General features: G+C 41.2%; 1 protein-coding gene across 5 annotated transcripts in view; it reads right to left on the bottom strand.

Annotated features, from left to right (window-relative positions):
* Positions 1 to 20525, bottom strand: part of SORCS1 (sortilin related VPS10 domain containing receptor 1) — a 505175-nt gene that overhangs the window by 152386 nt on the left and 332264 nt on the right. For all 5 annotated transcript variants that reach the window (XM_003787186.1, XM_003787185.2, XM_003787187.2 and 2 more), the window contains exon 5: positions 12289 to 12362. In XM_003787186.1, coding sequence (XP_003787234.1) covers positions 12289 to 12362 — 74 coding nt within the window. The remainder of the gene's footprint in view (positions 1 to 12288; positions 12363 to 20525) is intronic.

Here is a 20525-nt window from a genome sequence, read left to right as displayed (position 1 = left end):
AGCTGTCATAGATGGTGATTCCTCTGATTGACCTGGGCCAAGTAAATTGAAAACCTTTTAGAAATAATTCACCATTCTATGGGCGGCGCCTGTGGCTCAAAGGGGTAGGGTGCCAGCCCCATATGCTGGAGGTGGCGGGTGCAAACCCAGCCCTGGCCAAAAAAAAAAAAAAAAATTCACCATTCTAAATGCCATTAACAACATTTGTGATTCATGGGAGGAAGTTAAAATATCAACATTAACAGGAGTTTGGAAGAAGTCAACTCTAACCCTCCTGGATAACTTTGAGGGGTTCAAGACTTCACTGGAGGAAGTAACTGCATATGTGGGAGAAGAAGTAGAACTGTAAGTGCAGCCTGAAGATGTGACTGAACTGCTGCAATGTCATGATAAAACCTGGGCGGAGGAGGAGTTGCTTCCTATGGATGAACCAAGAAGTGGTTTCTTGACAAAGAACCTTCTCCTGGTGAAGACGCTGTGACCATTGCTGAAATGACAACAAAAAATTTTGAATATCACGTAATCTTAGTTGATAAATAGCAGTGGGTTTGAGAGGACTGACTCCAATTTTGAAAGACATTTTAACGTGAGTAAAATGCTATCAAACCAGCATCACATGATATAGAGGTCTTTTGTAAAAAGAAGAGCCAACTGGTATAGTATACTTTATTATTGTCTTATTTTTTAAAAATTGTCAAGAGACCCCAACCTTTTAGCAACTACCACTCAAGCCACTCAGCCATTAACATTGAGGGAAGACTCTTTAGCAGCCAACCCACTGAAGGCTCAGATGATTTTTAGCATTTTCTGGCAGCAAGGTATGCACATTTCTTTTTTAAGATATAATGCTACCAAATACTTAAACAGCATCATAGTGTAAATGTAACTTTTTATGCACAGAAAATCCAAAATATTTGTATGATTTGCTGTATTGCAACATTAATTTTTTTGCAGTGGTCTCGATGTGAACCCACAATATCTCCAAAATATGTCTGTAGTTTATTTGGCAGCATTTTTTTAGGTGATACATAAAACAAAGGTGCATTTTTCCTTGGTGATATTAATATTGTAGACTTCATGATGTGTGGTGTGTGCTGGGTACTACTCTTGGCACTTAAGTCTCTTAGCGCTACAATCAATTTCTTCGCATCTCAATGTGAAGACGGGCATATGAATCTTTTTGTTTTTCCTGTCTCCCTTTCCCCTCTTAATCATACAATCTCAGTATTTTGGTTTTATAGAAACTGGAAGTATGACTCAACCAGAAAAGGACTATTAACCAAATATAGATCAATATTAGGATGTTCTCATCTTTTGAAGGAGATATTTATCATGTTTTAAGTTGTATGCAGAGAAACCCTGTCATGCTAAATAAAGCATAATTTAGTTTTTGTATTTGTTTGGAAGTTATATATGGCTTAAAAAGATGTCCATGGGTGACAAGTTTTAAACAGGTAGACTATGGTAATTTTGTACTGAATCAATTTGGTGAAGATAGAATTCTATTTATTAGAGTGCCTGTATGGTTTAATGGTAGAAATGATCAAAAGAAAATATGTGTATGTATGAGATTTGGAAGGCAGGATAGAAATAGCACTTAACGCTCTCCAAAGGTCATTTTCATCAGAGGTAATCAGAGGTAAACACAGAAGGGCTGGTAGATTCTCTGTCCTTGCTCTTCCCTTCCCGATTCCATGACCTTATGACCTTAGACCCCAAAATGTGCTTGGCTTTGAACTCCTGGGGCACTAGATATTCAAAGGCAATATCCTTTCATGTCCTCTGGAGCTATTCAGGGGCAGTATCCCTCCATTCACTTCTGTAGGAGCTCCTCCTGAAGTCCCACCTAAGAAGCTCAAACCACTTGAAGGCAGGGCTGTGATTCCTATGCTAGGAATTAACTTTTACAATCACTCAATGAATGTTAACTAAATGAATTGGGTAACAAAATTGAGAATCTACAAATAAAACTATCAGCAGACTATGCACATACTAACGATTTCTATTGAAAATATTAAATTGAATTGAGATTGCTATATTTCAGAAACAAATACATATCCAATTCTTCTCTATTCCTCTCTTTGGTAGTGGTTAACAGTTATTCATCACCTATTATATGTGCTTAACCTGAATGAGCTCAGTTTACTCCTTACAATATGTATATGGGGAAGATACTCTTATGAAGACCATTTTATTAATGAAGACTGTAAGGCTTAAATTTAATTAATAATTTAATTGACTATTAAATAGCTTGATGTCACACCACTTGAAAACAGTATTCTAGCAAAGATATTCTGACTCCAGAACACTCCCTTTTAATTACTAAACTCCATGTAATATTGGTTAAAGGCAACACTCAAAGGCAGACCATAATGAGCAACAAATAGTCCTACACAAAGACATGGTGCAAACCCCGAGGCCCTGGAATTTGGAAGCTAAGTGAGGTCTGATCACTGGGGCCATGTTGACTTCTTTTAAAATAAATGTAAAGTAGAAAGCTGCAATTATGAGGATGTTGTCCCCTTTCTTTCCCTCTTGTTCACAGCCATCTCTCACACTCGGGAATTATTATTATTTATTTTTATTTCAGATTAATATGAGAGTACAAATGTTTAGGTGACATTGCTTTCATTTCTAAGGTAAAGTTCAAGTTAGTAAGATGAAGAGCAGTGAGGGAATCTCTGTTGCTCAAAGATAGGAAAGCTGCAGTCCCCAGGGGCAGGAGTCATCACGATAAGGATCACAGGAACCAACATGGGCAGAAGTGAATGAAGGTCCAGGAGAAGGACGGGCTCACACTTCGCAGGGGAATCTAATTGAATTTAAAGTGAAAACTTCATAATCACAGGAAAAGATTAAAGAAGTGGAAAAAGGAGCAAAGGGGTTGGAAACAGCATTCCTGTGGAGATGCTGAACAGGAAAATTAAAAAAAGATAAAACACCAGGCCTCTCAAGAATAATGCAAATCCTCTTATCTTGTAGGCCTAGTGCAGGAACTAGAAACGCCCCAGTGCAGCTCTTGGGGATGCGTATCCAGAGTTGTTCCCTGCCACCTGTCCCTGTGCCTTAACCAAGCCACATAGGATTCAGCTCAGAAGGCAGAAGAAACTGACAGGGAAGTAAGAGAAGAGCAAATACAATAGGGGTGTCCGATATTCTCCTGAATCTCACATTCTGAAAATGTAGAAAGGGTCTGTCAGTATCAACAGCCTGATGCAGACTCATCCTGGGACAGCAGGATATGCTGAGTCACTCTATCTTTGCTTGAATTCCTCTGCTTATGTGGACCTCATCACCCCTTAGGACAGCCTGCTGGGTTAATAAATAGCCTAGGGCATGGGAAACTGCGCCTTTTACCAATCTAGAATTGTCTTCTCTTTAATATATATTACAATGTCTTAGAATTCTAGGCTTTCCAAGAAGAAAGGACAGACGTCATCCATAATGGCTCCTTCATTTGACGAATAAACTCTTCTCAAGATGTGTTTCAATTTGAATGTGTTTATGTGCTTATTATGTGTGCAGGTACATGCACATGTAATCTCGATGAATTTCAGGACTGTGTGTGCACATACGCACAAGTTTCTGCTGCTTCACTTACCATAGTCTACAAGGTAGTAGGAGCAAGCTAAAGACACAGTCTTGATCTCTAAGGAACGTATCCTCTAGTAGGAGCAGGAAAAAAGGAGGCAAAACGATACAGGTGGACAACATAATAATACTTAGTGAAAAGTGAATATGTCATTTTCAATTCTCAGACTAAGACTTTGTAGAATGAAATTGAAGCTTGGGCAGGAAAATTAGTCTCTTTGGATCACCCAGTTGGTAAACAGTGCAGCACGGATTTGAACCTGGATATGCTGATCCTAAACCTAGGCCCTTCCCACCACTCACATACGTAGACCTGTAATGCAGCACACATTATGATCCAGTACATCTTATTTGTGACAGAATCACATTTAAATTCCGAGGAGAAAGAGACTTCACTCACCTAGAAAAGCACCATAAGCCAAGTAAGGCTCCTCAGGAGAGATAAACATGGGGTAAGGCCATAAAAGCCAACACTGGGATCCTAACAATAATGACAAGGAGCCTCACACAGCACCTGTCCTGGCGTGTGGTAGGTGCTAAAAATTAATCTCTGCTAAGGATTGGATAAGGACAGTTCATCCCCAGGCAGGAGCATAAATAAAACCACAGAAGTAAGAAGTATCAAGAGGTCCTGTATAAGCTTTATAAGACCAGTGCACAGAATTACTCACCTGACATTTTGGAATTTAACATACAGAATTGGAGTGCACTATGGGTCAGAAAAAGTACATTCACACCCCAGTGGGCAAGAACCCGGTTAGATTCTTACTCTGTTCGACTTTATATTGTAAACAATGAGCCAGGAGGCAAACACTTGATTAGGGAGACACAGATTCTTTAGGCAGTTTGTGAGGCAGAAAGATGAATGGAGGGGCTTTTTCATTATTTCTAGGATTAAGGGGAGGCTGGGCTGAATCTGCATAATGCTAAGGAGAGTGGAAGAGAAAGTGTGCAGGGATCGTATCACGAAGTCAGAAATGACGAGACTGGGAAATCCAAGGGTTAAGGAGAGCTAAGAAATAGTATGATGAGGACTCTAAAGCGCTAAGGTTTGGATATAAGGAATGTAGAAATGTGGAAGTTTATGTCTGAAAAGCTGATTCTAAATGGTAAGATACTCTAATGCCACCTCACCCTAAAATTGAAAATGAGTGATGCTCATCTAGAAGTTCTCTGAAGACAATGACCTGCTTCACAGCTTTCAGGGAAGAATGAGACAGAGTATCCTGGGGAAAAAAGAAAAAAAGAAAGAGAAATAGCCATCTCCTCTTCCTAACTAATATTTTATCAACATATCTGATTATTTTTATAAAATAGTTTTGCTTCCTTGCTCTCTCCTGTTTTCCTTTTCTTTCTTCTCTCCCCTTCCCCTCTCTCCTCCCTTCTCTCTCTCTCTTTCTTTCTTTTTTGTAACATCATTAGACTTCATCCTGTTTCAGTTTGCACAGTTTTCAGGACATGAAAAAGAAAGGAAAAAAGCAGAGGTCCAGTGGCTTATCACTGAAGCCACTAAATCTATTTGGAGAAAGAGAAAAGAGCTCCAGCCAGATCATGCCACATCCTCTAAGAGGCTGTGTTGAATGGTTGGTGTATCTGAAGGAGGAGGAGGAAGGGCCAGGGTGATCTGGTGCATATCAAACAGATTATTGGCTGGGTCTGGTAGTTCACTCCTGTAACCCCGGTCCTCTGCAAGGCTGACAGGGGAGGATCCCTCAAGCTCAGGAGTTCCAAAGCAGCCTAAGCAAGAGTGGAAAACCCCTCTCTACTAAAAATGGAAAAATTAGCCAGATGTTGTGGCTGGTGCCCATAATCCCAGCTGCTCAGGAGACTGAGCCAGAAGGATCACTTAAACCCATCAGTGTGAGGTTGCTGTGAGCTGGGTGAGCGCTATGGCCCTCTAGCCTGGGCAACAGAGTGCGACTGTGTCTCAGAACAAAACTAAACTAAACTAAAACTAATTATTGGACATAAACAATAAAGGGGGGGGGGAACCCTGAAACTGCAGCAATATTCTGCAGCAATATTCTACCTGGCCTTGAGAATGAATGTTAGTAACCTGAGTCAGAGAGAGAGACTATTTTATATGCTAGAGTGTTTTCTAATAATCACAGGTATTTCAGCAAAAGGCCACAGAACTGCCTCTCTCCTGTAAGACTCTTAATACTTGAGGTTAGTGATCACAATTCTAGGCAAGATAACAGGCTGGGTATATCAACAACTGTGGCTTCAATGATAAGGAGGCCCCATGGATGCAGGGCCAACAGAAAACATCTGCCAATGTGGGAGTTCTGTGTAAGCAGAGGGCTCAAGCTCAAGCTGTATTGGTCTATAGCATAGTGGGGGACCTGAAGGTGCAAGGGACATGCGGTTACAGCCTGGTGCATAATCGGCACAGCCTCTGCAGTCAGACCGAGGCTGATGGAGATTAAATTCCATTACTAATATCTAGTAACATTAGGCAGAATTATTTCACCTCTCTGAGATTTTATTTGCCTTCTTATTTATTTCTCATCTTAAAATGGGTATTAAAACATCAGTAGTACCAGCCTGAGTAAGAGTTAGACCTCATCTCTAAAAACATGCTGAAAACTAGCCAGGCGTCGTGACAGGCACCTATAGTCCCAGCTACTCGGGAGACTGAGGCAAGAGGATCCCTGAGCCTGAGAGTTTGAGGTTGATGTGAGTTATGATGCCAGAGTACTGTACCCAGGGGGACAGAGTGAGATTGTCTCAAAAAAAGAAAAAAAAGAAAGAAAGAAAAAGCATCAACAGTAAGTCCCTCTCATGGATTCCGTCCCCTTATCCTCTCCCTCTCTTTTGATAAAATCATCTCAGTCCTTCCTGAGCCATCACCAGTCCTTACTTTCTTACATGGTTTACTAGAGTTGATCCCCCCCCCCCAGGTCTACCTGTGGGCATGTTACCTAATCATAGCCCCTAAGATTTAATCCCAGGAATTTTGCTGGAATAAGCAAGAAGGTATTTTCTTTTTCACTGGGGTCAATCTGAGAAGATAATAATAAGCTTGTAGAGGTCACTAGAAAGAGAAGTCTTCCTACGTGAAGCTAGAACAGAGGAGAGTAGAGCTGAGTGATGGAAGAGATCAACACGGGGTTCTTGTATAAGCCTCTGGATGGAGTAGAATCTAGATAAAATCAGACTTTCTCATTTTCCAGAACCAAGAACCAACATGGCTTTAAAAAAATTTTTTAACCTTAAACAGATTGCATTTTTCTATCATTCTATGATATCTTGAAAGAATCTTGATCAATAAACAGTTATTTCACATCAGATTTGAGGATTGAGTCAGACAATATTTGCAAAATACTTACTACAGGTTTGGCACATAGTAAATGGTCAACAAACGAAACTCGTTGACAAAGATGTGGAAGGAGAATTCATCCCCGTGGAGCTGTCATATGCCCCCAAGGGACACAAGTGAAAGAAAGTTGGCATTGTTGAGCCATTCTTGCTTTCCCACATGTAAATTAGTCACCACTCAGCTGTCCCTGTGTCCAGCCACCCCCTGATGTGAGACCAACATAATCAATAACGTAAGTTTGAACCTGTTTTTAATTAAGTGAAAGAGCCTCAAGATTGCCTTGTCTCTCACACACTTAATAGGTTGCTGAATAGTTTAGAATGTGAGCTGCCTTCCCTTCTTTCCCCTAAACGTGACTCAGGTCCCAGCAAGCCATATTCATCAACCCCTAGTAGAGAATTTGCATTTGGCAGGAGACTGCCCTATTCAAGGCACGTGACTACCACTGACCCTCGGATCCCACGTTCCTCTTCAATGTCAAATGCAACACCTTGGCTTTTACCTACTGAAGTGTTAAACTAAAAAAGTACATCATTTTAGAGTTTGAACAGTTTTTCTTTTCCTGTCTTTTAATGGGAAATGAGAGTAGTAAACAAGTCTTTAATTTGGGCTTAAGTTTACTATTGTAAGCAAGGTCTATGAAGCCAAACAGACCTAGTATGAAGACCAAGTATACATATTCTGCATCTTGTATTGGACCGACTATTAATATATCACTTTTCTGTTTCATGAAAATGGAGATAATAACCACTACCTTAGAATCTTATCATGAGGATGAAATGGCTTGGTTATCTTGTGCCTAGACCAACGTAGTCGCTCAACAAACACACACACCCTCGTGGAACACTCAGTCCTCCCATTTGTACTTTTTTCCCTAATAGAATCTCTTTTCCTTTCGTATGATAATACAACTTTTTTTCTTTTTCCTTTTTTCCCTTGCTAGGAATCATAGCTTCTCTAACCTTGAGCCGTGTAGTTTGCTTGTGTCTCAACCGGAGCCTATTTTGATTCCTGGGGCAGATGTGTCTGGCTTACATTAGCAAAGAATCACCTTCTACGTCCCTGATCCAAGCGAGGCCACTCACATTCAATCCCTGGAAATACAGAGAAAGAGGCAGCCCGGCTTGATGGGGCTTCTAGGCTGTTAAAACGTCAGCCCAAACCCGACAGAGTCCATCATTACCACAAAACAGGGAAAGACACCCTGAGCATGAAGCTAATGCAGGCGGAAACAAAAATAACAGAGGTAGAAAGTCAGTTACTGTTAATAACATTATCACTGCTAGTCACTGGGCACTCAGGACAATTCTAAGCACCTGGCATGTTACCAGTTCACAGGAAATGTATCAGTTAATAAAGCAGGTATTAATTATGTTACAAAGAAAAAAAATCCCTGAGGCACACAGACGTTATTTCACTTCCCACGATCCCTTACTTAGTAAATTGCAAAGCTAGAGCTTAGACCTCCCTGTCTCGGAGCCCCTTCACCTTTCAAGCTGTTCTGCCTCCCAATATAATTCATTTCTGACTTAGGAAAGAACTAGATCGCTATTGCTGTCAGTTAAGTTAAAAGGACACCTATTCTACTAAAGGTAATATTATGCTAAAATGTGTCTCATGTGATGCCCTGTGTATATAAATCAATCTGAACTCCTCGGAGGAAAGTTCATATTTACAGTTGTTATGGCAGTATTAACAGCAACCACTGCAATAACTTAAGAGTAAGCTGTTACATCCCATAATTATTTTACAATTGCCATTGATTGCTTCCAGGAGTGGCATGACCACTGTCGCCTAAAATAAAAATAACTGTCAAGTGTGCTAGGTGATAAAGAAAATATATGCGTTCATCATCATTTTTTTTCTCAATGGAAAACGCTATGTTATTCTCCAGGGTCACTCAACAGTCAAGTTAGCACTAGAGAAATCCCGCTCATTTTCACCCCTAGCCAGGCTCCACGCAGAAATGTTAAAAGCTGTTTATTTTAATTAAGCTTGCTAAGTAATACTAGATAGCCCTGTAGTTCCCATGTAATTTGAAGTAACTGGTTTCTAGGAGTGCGTCCGATAAACATTACTTTGATTGACAACTAGTCTGCCAGACTCAGGAAGCTGCTCAGAGTCAGAAAATATAGACTATGTGATGTGGGCAGAGACGGAGAGATTTTCATCAACAGTCATGGCACTATGCAATTTACAAGTTCTCACGCCTTCTCTAGGCGTGCTCCAGGAACCCATGTGGCCATTTGACAAGCCCAGTTGGAGGGAAACTCACGCAGCCACTGTGGCCAAAAGAGTTTTGTGTTTACACCATTCATCTGCCCGAGAGGCTAGATATCCAAGGTTTACAGCCTCAGCTCAGAAAAGAAGTCCAAGAAGCAGAGACAACCTCCTCCATTGATTTAATACAATGTAGACTTTGGTGACAGGCAAACTGCATCTGAGTCCTGGCTTTGGCACTTTCCAGCTGTGTGACCTTGGCCAGATTACTTAACCTCTCTGTGCCATAGGTTCAGGGTCTGTTGATAATAATGACACACTTACTCCAGAAGGCTGTCATGACGTCTAAATAGTTTAAGTTCAAATAGTGCTTATTGCAATCTTAGGTCTTGACCGGAAAAGATGCGTCTCTCTGTTTCCAAAGGCAAAAATAGGGGTTTTATATATTTTAGTTATCAGACATACAAATTAGAATTTATATACAATAATGTGTACAGTTTTTACAAAGATGACAATTTAATGACATCTGATTACAAGGGTTTTGGTAATCAAGCTTTCACACAGAAGATCCCTCTTCAAGGAAGAGATAAGAAAGGATTGCAATTAGCACTGACAAATGCAGTGATGAGGTCTTTTCAACTTATAATAAGGCCAAATGTGAATATGACCTCCAGGGAGCCAGATAACATTGTGTACCATGTACCACTTATGTGGGAAATATTCTCATCGCAATTATTTTTTCTTGCCCGTCTTTTCACTCAGTGCTTTTTTTAGTTTCTATCGGTAGGAAGCGACTTCTGTCTGGTCCTCTCTTTCATACTTTCTTCTCTAGTTCTGAGCACCAGGTGCATTTATTTGTAGCCCCCTGAAAGCAGGAGTTGAGGAAAGATTTGTCCCTCATATTTTTTCAGTGGCATCAACTCGACTTTCAGGATAAATGAGGAGGACCACGTTTGTTTACTTCATTCCTTTTTGGAGGCCATTCTATGCACATATAGCACCAAGAAAATAATACTAAAAATAAAAAAAAAAATACATAGACACTTTCTTTCAAAAACTGACTTTATAATGTATAGACAAAACCCAAAGATAGACAGAGGTGTCTCATGGACAAAATGAGTATGAAAGGGAGAAAAAAATGGTGATCAGAGAAGGGAAACTCAAGGAGAGACAGACTTGCGTTTATGGAGACGGGAGGTGTGAATCTGGACACTGAAAGGGAGGCTCAAGTCATCCCAAAGCAAGAGCAACAGACAGAGAGAGGTGAGCCAGCTTCTGGGCAACAAAACCCTCTTAATTTATAAACATCTCGTTATGATCGGAAAACCGGTATCATGCCATAGCAAAGTCGCTGTTTGTTAGCTTTGAGCCAGTTTGTTTGCAAACGGTTTCTCTTTAATGCTTCTTTTCAGGCAGTTTCACCAGGTTGTTAAGAGATTTCTCCAATGCAGTTGTCTAGTTCTAAACTCCCACAAGGGGTTTAGGGCAATGTTTGAATGGGAGGAGGATAAAAATGCATTCCTCTCAGAAGTTCTTATGAAAGTGAGAGAGTTGGAGTGGAGGCGGGAGGCTATGCTATGCCTCGGTGATCTGCGCTGCCTTAAGTCTAAAGGCTGATGAGCAGCAGTGTGGGGTCAGGAGGCGCAAAGGGGAGACACTCTTGATGCCCTCATTGCAGGGTACTCATTGGCTGCTGAAAGGTCGCTGTCTCTGTGATTCTGAATGATGTTTAAACTCTTGTTGAGCTACTCCCTAGTAGCACTGCTTACAGTAGTAGGCGTCTGGAAACAACCTGAATGTCTTTTCCAAAGGCAAGTTAGGTGAGTTAGGGTAAGTTAGAATCACATCTTAAGATGTAAGTTCAAAAGGTATTGATAACATAGTATCAAAATTACACCAGAATGTTCTTATTTTGCCAGGATCTATGGCTTTGGAAACTCAAAGCCAAAGTTAACCTCTGTTATTACTCTTCTCTTCAATTTCAGCCACCCATTCCCATGGACAGAGGGCAATCTACTTGGATTAAGGGGGATGGGATTAGGCGATTAAACAATAATAAACGTTTATTTTCTTTGCTCTACCTTCTCTCTCTCTTCCTCTCTCTCTCTCACACACACACACATATATAGGTGTGTGTATATTGCTCTTCTCCTGTACACAATACACATATCCCACTAACATAGTTTACTTTTTATATTCGTGTAAGATTTCTCTCTAATCTATATTTTCAGAGTCAAAAGATACATAATTGATTAAAAATGATATACGTATAATTGCATCCCCCCCAAAGCAAAAAACCATAGAACAGCATGCATAGCTGACATTTATGTAAATGCAAATATCAGTTACTACGTATGTTATAAACTGAATGTCTGTGTTCCCCCCTAATTCATACAGTGAAGCCCTGACCCACAAAGGTGTGACAGCATTTGTAGCCGCGGCCTGTGGGAGGTCAGTGGGTTTAGGTGAGGTCATGAGGCTGAGGTCCCTAGGATGGGGTTAGTGTCCATAAAAAAGAAGAGAGAGCAAAGTCCTCTCTCTGGTCACCAGGTGTGGACGCAAGCCAGGAGGAGGTCTCTCAGCCCTAACCAAATCAGCTGGCACCTTGATCTTGAATTTCCTAGCCTCCAGAACTGTCAGGAATAAATGTCTGTTATTCAAACCACTCAGTCTGTTGTATTTTGTTATATGGTCATTTCTAGAAAGATAAGAAAGTAGGAACAGTAGTTGTGTCTCACATGAAAAGGAACCCCTGAAATCAGACATAGGAGGAAGAACTAAGTTTTTATACTGAAAACCTACTTATTTATGCTGAAAACCTTCATTTGAATATCCAACATATCTGTATATAATTATTTTAATAATACAACTCACTATTAATTATTTTTAAAATATGTTTGTCTCATAGGTTTCACCAGAACATAACAAAGCAACACTTACAAAGCACCCTTGAAGTTCACTAATATCAATAATCCACTTAAGAACTTTATAGCATAACTTTTAATATTCCTTTACAATGTTTACTACTCCAATTTCGCATCCTGCCCTGTGAAGGTGCGAACCGACCTCCTGTGAGAGCACTGGGTGAGAACAAGATTCCAATGCACATTTACCAGGCAATATCTTAATGTGCTACAGGTCAAGGTGAGACTTACCAGTAGAACCTGTTTGGTATGACCCCTTCCTGGATAAGCTGCCACCTTCTCCCAAATTCAGCAGAGCTGTATAACTGTAAAGAAGAGAAATTACTCAGCACTCCAGTTCTACTGCTCATTGAATACACAAACATCAGTTCACTGGATCAATAATAAAAAATAATACCTACCCATTTATTGAGTCCCTGCCATACACCAAGTGAGTGTATCACATACATCATCTCTGTTTCTCACCTGAAGTCTGCAAGGCACATATTTGATATCCTCATTTTATAACTGAGGAAATTGAAGCTCAGAAAGATTAACTGACTCTTCGGAAATTGCATGCCAAGTGCATAGAGGAATGAGCTGGAACTCACACCCCATCCCACCTGGTGACAAGGTCAGCCGTGCTACTTGACCTGGCATATACAGAGCATCGTGGGGAGCACAGAGAATGCTAAGTCTACACGTGGTCTGGAAGGGGACATGCTGTATAACCTGAACCTAACTGTAATAGGTAACCCAGCCTGCCAGAGTGGGTGGTGGACTAGGGAGTCGGACCGAGATGCTTCAAGACATCACATACCATCAGCTGGGAACTGCTGGAATTACAGCAACCAAGTTGACAAAAAAATGGCATTACTCACAAAGGGAACAGCCTGAGTCAAAATGGCGAGAGAGAATGATAAAGTATCAATGAGCCTAGCTTATTTATGTGAGTTTGGATGAATATGTTGAGGATGAAACTGAAAAGGCATTGAATGGCAAATTAAGGAGATAAGAATTGATTCAATAGACAGTAAGGAACAAACGTTGGCCTTTATCAGAGCCATCAGAGGGACCTCTGGTTAAAAAACAGCTGTGCACATTGACTAAGCTCTTACCATGAGCCAAGTGCTTCCGATGCCGTATTTTATTTAATCTATATACCATTGATGTGATATATGAAGTAATTATGGCCATTTGATAGATGGTTACACAGCTGTTAAGATGTCAAATCCATTTGCCGTACCATTTCAGTATTCTCCAAGGGCAAGGGCGTAGAATCACAGCTTATGAGACAAAGACTGACCCTCCACACTCTCCATCCTTCAAATGTCATCTTTTTATGTACTGGTCTTCACTGAAGCTCTTTGTCACCTTGCTGCCCTCTGATAATCTTTATGCCATCATGAAAATGTCTTCTGCCTCCAGAAACATCCTTTGATGACAGCCCAGGGAATTCTGTTGATGCTCTGGTTCCCATGACCACTGAGCTACTGATTTGCAAAAAACATCACTTGAAATATTTCCTTTTTGCTACGTGCCTTGTCTATAACCCATCACATCAGCCAACTCCCACGGTGAAAAGATGTTGAGTCACACTGCTCTGAGAACCACAACTACTCAACCTTTTCTTCCATTCCTATTCCCCACATTCAGTGAAGGGTCAATGACTCACCCTGTGACTCACCATGGCAGCAGGTAGCACCAGACTTATCCACAGTACAACTTAGCTCAATCAAGTATTTACTGACCCTTGAGAAACCTTGCTACATACAATACTATGTCTGTTGGATCAAAACACACCCTGAAACCAAAAACAGCTAAAATAGGTGGCTACTAAAGCTAACAGCTCGATTGGTCCTAATTACACAGTATTTGGGTGTTCAGCCAAGGAGAGTCCAGGCCTTCTTCCTTTTAAGTCTTTCTTATTATTGTTTCCCAGTCCATCATGCCTGGGCAAGAAAGGTTTCCTGGGTGCATATCACGTTTGATGTTTTTTATGAGTGCTGAGGAGAGATGTAGGGACAGCTCCCCACCTAGAGCTAACAAGGGGCGGGATGCTGCACGGGTATTTAGCCCAGGACATCAGCAGCCGGCAGGTGCATGCCTGCTCCTTGTTTCCTGGCACGTCTGGAACAATCTGCACCTGAACACACAGGCTGTGTAACAACAGTCAGCCCCTAAACTGGGAGTGTCTGTTTCTCTCTCCATCCTCATCCTCTTTCTTAAAATACAGAGCTGTACTTGTTTTTATTAGTTTATAGGGAACCAAGTCCACACCATTAGGGTGTGCTAATGTCTATAAATCAATGTATGATCTTATGTATATTTATATACGGAGATTAATGCAAATGTAACAGAATCAGAACAGTTAGAAATATTAATAATTCTGTGCGTGAAGACTGGACTTGCATATATCCTGAAAGAATAATATATAAACTCTTAGGTTTTTATATGGTTACACTAAGGGATTGCTATCCCTGCTTCCACTGAGCATTCATCACTGTGAAGAGTTGTTGGGTGTCGGCGTCTGCTGTTCATTTTTTTTTTTCCCCATCTTTTAAAATTTATCCCCTAGGCTTGGATTCAGAGCCGGTGGACCAGTCAGGTATGTCCCATGACATTTGTTTATATCTTCAAAGGGCGACTTTGTTATTTGTGAGCATCTTGAGGCCCCCGAAGCAGTGGTATACGAAGCAATCTAATAAACCAAGCCTCCGTTATTCAGCTCAGTGAGACGCTTTCAATTTCATCTCTCCTAAGATAACTCCTGGCCTCATCTTCCCACACACACCTGGCACATCCCCCCTGCTGGGCCTTCCCTGATGCTACCCACTCCAGCAGAAGGGGCTTTAAGACTTGTCTTCCTCAATGCCAGGACTATTTCTAGAGTCAGATTGGAGGCCACATTCTTCTATGAAACCTCTTCTATCCACTAAGATTCTCGCTTGTCTCATCTCCAAAGAACTATGGTACAACAACAGATGCTACCAAACTAGTGGCCAGGCATTTATATTTAACTTTTTGAGTAGCCTTTCAAGAGTGTCTTCTGAGAGTCCAAAGAAAAAATTCATACCTACCTAAAAATCCCTCTAAAATATCTAAGACCACTCTGTACCTCTGTCATGAGATTACAAAGCTTTTCCTATATATCTGCATTTACAGCTAGAAGATAATGAGGGAAAAATACTGAGTTTGTACCACAAAACTTCTCTAATCACGACCCTACCTGGTAAAGAACCCAGGTTTCACAACTGATGGACAAAGAAAATTTATAGGAGGAGTATGTTCCTTTCCATGGATTTACAGCTACATGGCTGTTCCAAAACACACACACGCACATGCCTACGCCTATCAGGGCATTGGAAACTCCCAAGGATTTTCAGCAGAGGTCTGCCATCTTCACTCTCATACAGAGCTGCTCTGTATACTTCACCTACTACTTCAAACATGTTCTCCCTAAGAATTAGTTGTCCAGCCTGGTATTGTACCAAAAAAAAAAAAGTGGAAAACAACTCTCAGCCATTCAAGCTAATGTGGTAAGTAAACCTATGAGTCTAACTCAACAGTTCTCCATAAAGAAGCGAATGGTTATCAAAGCTTTTCACCCACAAGTGTCTCAGCTACCAGTGCAAGGCTTTTCGTGGAGACCCAGTCAATGTCTTTTAATATAATTCACAGTGTTGTTAGCACCTAAATAAGATTTATTTCCTTCTCTGTCTGTCTCTGGCTCCAAGGTTTCTGCGACTCAGAACACAGAAGTGAGAACTATCATTACTATCTTTCACGTTAGAGAGAGCGGGAGCAGCTTTCTCCAACAATGCCGAGCCTGGGGAAGTGGAGAGGACGCTTAGGGAGAGGACGACAGAGCGCTTGCGGAGGGCAGTGTTCTGCTGCTGACTCCCTGTCAGTCAGTCCAATGGAAATGCCATTCCTGGAGGGAGTTTGTTTTTCTTTTGCTAATACTGGTACAAAATATTGAAAAAGAATTAAAGGAACAAACATGTTAGAAGGAGAACACAAAAAGATTCTGGTTAAATAAGAATGCAAGGAGCAGAATCCTTGTGTCTAACATCATTCTAAAATAGCTGAGATTACGTTCCTGCCTTAGTCATAATGACTGAATGAGCAGGAGCCCAACATTCCTCTATGTTCAAGGTCTATTAGCAGCCTCCTGGTCCAAAGTGGGCTGGGGCCCTTAACACTTCTTTCTCATTCCCACCAGCCTCGTCTCTTGATTTTTTTTTTAACATTTCTCCCATTAGCTTGTTTTCTTGACATCTGCCTTCGTCTCTTTAAGAAGAGAGTAGATAAAAATACACTTATTGCAAAAGATACAATTGCAAGGGTTTGTTTCCCTGGGAGCCTTGAACCAGGAGTTAGGTGTCTCTGGCGCCACCCTCTGGAAATGTGTAGAGCTGCAAGTTAGAGGAGGGGCCCTGACTACCAGAAGTAACAGAGAGATGTCACAGCCAGACAGGATAGCTCAGGCCTGAGAAAGAACGGGATGTATTGGCTTTGCTTGGGGTTTCAAATCCATGGGAGATTAGGATGGGATGATATAACGATATTAGGATGGGGTGGGGGATGAGAGTAGTAGTTTCCAACTATCATTTTCTACCTTCTTAACATTCACTTTTTGCTTTAATCCCTAGAAAAGTGATCTCTATCTCCTAGGAGAAGAGCAATTCAACTTCCTTTATCGATGCAAACATTTGCAATCATCACTATCCCTGGAAAGACCTTTTGATATTCCCAAATCAGATCAATGCCTCCTCTCTTTTCAGATTTCTGGGAAGGTACACATTATGAATTTTGCAGCTAGGAAATTACTGGAAGAACATCAATTCCACAGAAGTTAGTACAAGGGCAATTCCACAGAAGCTAAGAGTCCAGATGCCTTTAACATTGTGGCTGCAGGGGGCCCTACAATTTGAAAGGCTGACAGGAAATTCTGCCAGTTCTATTTTACTTGCCTCATCCTAATACTGCCCCAGGGATGGCCTGGGTATAAAGCACTCATCTACCTCATGAATCTCCCGTTCTCATTGATGCTCCTGCATACTTTCTAGCAAGAAAGAGGTGGTTCCTGAAGGACTTCAAACAAATTCATAATGGCACGCCCGAGATAATGCAAATATCAAGCTCCTTTCTCCACTGTCCTCAATAGGAAGAATCAGTATAGACAAAGACTCCGTTTGCAGAAGTATGTTCTGATACGCCGGTCCCGCAGCATGGGGCGAGGGCCAGAACACACTTAGGAGGAAACAAAGTACCTAACATGATGCTGGAACCCTTCACTGCGAGCTGATGTGAGTCTTTGCCCTGCTGGTTGATATAGGGAATAGACAATGAGAAAAACCATGGTGACCTTCCCACACCCCACCCCACCGCACCCAAACAGAATTCTCAAGGGAATTTCTCAAGGGAAAGCTAGCTTGTTCATTGTGCTGCGGTGGCCTATTTAGGAGAGAGAAAATTTGGACTTTTGCAAAGAATCCACTGTGAGCATGGGAGTACAGTTGAAACCTTTTAGTATAAAGATGTGGGGAAAGAACATTCCAGGAGAATGGGTCAGTCTGAACAAATAAACAGAGAAGAAACAATCAGAGTGGTGTCCTTGTTCTTCTTTAGTAAGCAGCAAGAGACCCATTTCGGCTGGGATGCGTAAGAAAAGTGAAGGGGGAGCCGAGGCTGTACACGGAGCCTGGGACCAGGCTGGGCAGGTGCAAGTTTACCAAAGCACATGGATAGCGAATGTACACTGGATCCCAAGGTCAACAGGCCACAAGACGAGAGCACTGAGACAGAGCGTGCAATGCTGATGAAGACCGGGCAGGAAGGACGATGTGTCACTGGCTCCATCTATCTCTCCTATGGCTGGATTTATCAAATTTGTCACTGGCCACCCCCCAGGTGACCCTGAAGTCTGTCTCATGCCCCACAATTGAGTCTGGTGCTCTGAGGCTTGTGGGTTTAGACATAGGAGACTGGAGCTGTCCAAGAAGGAAGGATCATTATGTGACAATGGGCTGGTTTTAATTGGGGTCACTTTCTGCTCTGATCTAGAGGTATAGAGGAAAATGGCAAGATGAAATCTTGGCCTTAAAGGTTCTTAAAGACAGGTGCTGGTGGCAAAGGATAGATCAAGAATTGGCTAAAAGTTACACACACAAACATGTATCTCCATTTCAAAGCCTACATAGCCATTCCGCATTCCTTTCCATCTAATAAAATCCTACCTTACCACAAATAAATAAATAAATAAATAAATTAAAATGTCTATTTCTTGTTCTTACAGCCCTTTTTTTCCCCTAAATCATTAGGAATAGGTAGATCAAACACTTCCAGGTAGCAATTGGAAAATAATGATACAACCTGTTTAACATGGTATCCAAGGGGAAGGCAGGTTTCCCTGTTTGCATATGATGGCATTTCAGCTGGAGAATTTGTTTTATAAACAAGCATTGGGGTTGACATTTAGCAAGCTCCCTGGTTTCCACTCTAATTGCCAGTTTTGTACTTGGACACTTAAATTACTTACATATTCATGAGATTAGAAATCAGCGCTGACATTGGGAAATTTCAAGCCCATGAAAGTCCTGCCAACCCAGCATGGTGTCTAATGCTCGACATGTTTCTTATAAACAACCAAGTGCCTCTTTTACTTTCGTGCAGTGCCCTGGGTGTTAGGTAGATACCAGTTTCCTAAGTGTTTGTGTTTGTGCAGAAATCATTCGAATATCTCCAGGGGGATGAATTTCAAGGATCCATTTTTCTTTTGTCTCAATCTTGCCATTTGACATGAAGGGGTTTCTGGGCCTATTCAAAATGAAATAGAATTACTGTGAAGATAAACACTTCAATATTTAATGGTTTACAGTTACTGCGTGTATAATCGATAACATTCTTAAGCATCATACACCCAATCTTCCTTGTTCCATTCATTCTGGTTCCACAGCATCTTGTAGTGATTGATTAAAGGGGCATTCAACATTGATTAAAAGTGCCTATACCTCCATATACCAGAGAGACACGGGGGCAGCCTGTGGCTAAGGCAGGCTTGCCTCTAATTTCAGCGGCACAGACCCAGTTGCCCATCTACAGGTTTTAGGGAAACACATTGACTACAGTACATCACACTCACTATGTGCCAGGCTCTTGTGTGAAGTGTTTTATATACATTATCTCAGCATCTTCAAATAGTTCTGTGAGGCCAGTACTCTGATTATTATTTCCACTTCACAGGTGAATGAACTACTAAGTGACTTGTTGATGGTCACATCCCTGGCAGGGCCTGACAGGCCAAGAGGCTTGCTGGCTTGCTCTGCTGTCCATCAGCGGTGAGAAACCAACACAACTGTAGTTTTGGAAATGCTGATATCCATTCCCTTATCAAGTAACCAGGACCCTCCAGGAAATCCCCGGCTTTCACAGCAGCCACGATAAGCACTGTCACTCTGTTAGAGCCCCCTCCACAAAAGTCACAATTAAAAATAAAAAAAAATTAGAACTTTTTTTATTAAATATAGTTATAAACTGGGTTAAACAAAATTCCTGAGCCAACAGAGAGAGAAGAAAGAGAATCAAAACTAGATATTTTTAAAATTTATTTTCATGTGAATTACTAAAACGCTATCATTGTCTATCAGCCACACTGGTAGTCCATTTTTCATTTTGTATTAATCTATGATTTTAACTCAAAGCCAACCTTCATTATTACCAAGAACGCCAGCTGTTCATATTTATAGTTTCCTTTATTTATGAACACAACCTATCAAAGCCTGTGTCCCCTCTTTAAAGCCATGTCTTGGTTTTGCACATGTCTGACACACATGGACCAAAATGCATGGTCAGGACGGTCAGGCCAATGTGCAGGCCTTAGGGTTCCCTATTTCTTTCATCAACGATGGTTCTTTGGAATTTAGAGGAGATCAAGAATGAAGCAAGTTTCCCATATGGTTCTATCACTTGGACTGCTGACTCACAGAGCTCCAAAATACGTGAGACGATATAAATTTGCAAAAACTCCAGAACTGCCATGAAAGAGAGGGTGGCCCACCAACTGCCCTACAGGCTTTGTCCTCTTATCACACATTTGAACGCAATTGTTTTAAAGTATGAAATAATAAAACGTCTCCTAAAATAAAATCAAAGGGGAAATGCATGACCAGAAGAAAAATAAAGAGAATGGGAACAGAGGATGGAAAAAGAGAAAAGCAGCTTGCAGACTAATACAGGGCAGCAGATGAGCCTTAGCTGTCCTATGCAGTATTCTTTTTCAAATTTGTGAGTTTTCTGGAAACACATACAAATAAGGAAATGGTCACACTGCAAACAAAGCAAGATTACTTCTCTCAAAAAAACAAAAAAATCTGAAGACCTGGTGATGCTGGACCCACTATCTTCTGAGGCAAGAACATCAGGCCGGAGCTTGACGACATCCCCTCCCCCTTCCAAATGAACACCTGCTCTCCGATTTTCCACAG

Source organism: Otolemur garnettii, unplaced genomic scaffold (assembly GCF_000181295.1).
Source record: "Otolemur garnettii isolate 467f Iridium unplaced genomic scaffold, OtoGar3 scaffold00021, whole genome shotgun sequence".
NCBI classification, from domain to species: domain Eukaryota; kingdom Metazoa; phylum Chordata; class Mammalia; order Primates; family Galagidae; genus Otolemur; species Otolemur garnettii.
The sequence above is the reverse complement of the archived record's forward strand: the minus strand, read 5'-3'. Positions and strand labels throughout refer to the sequence as shown.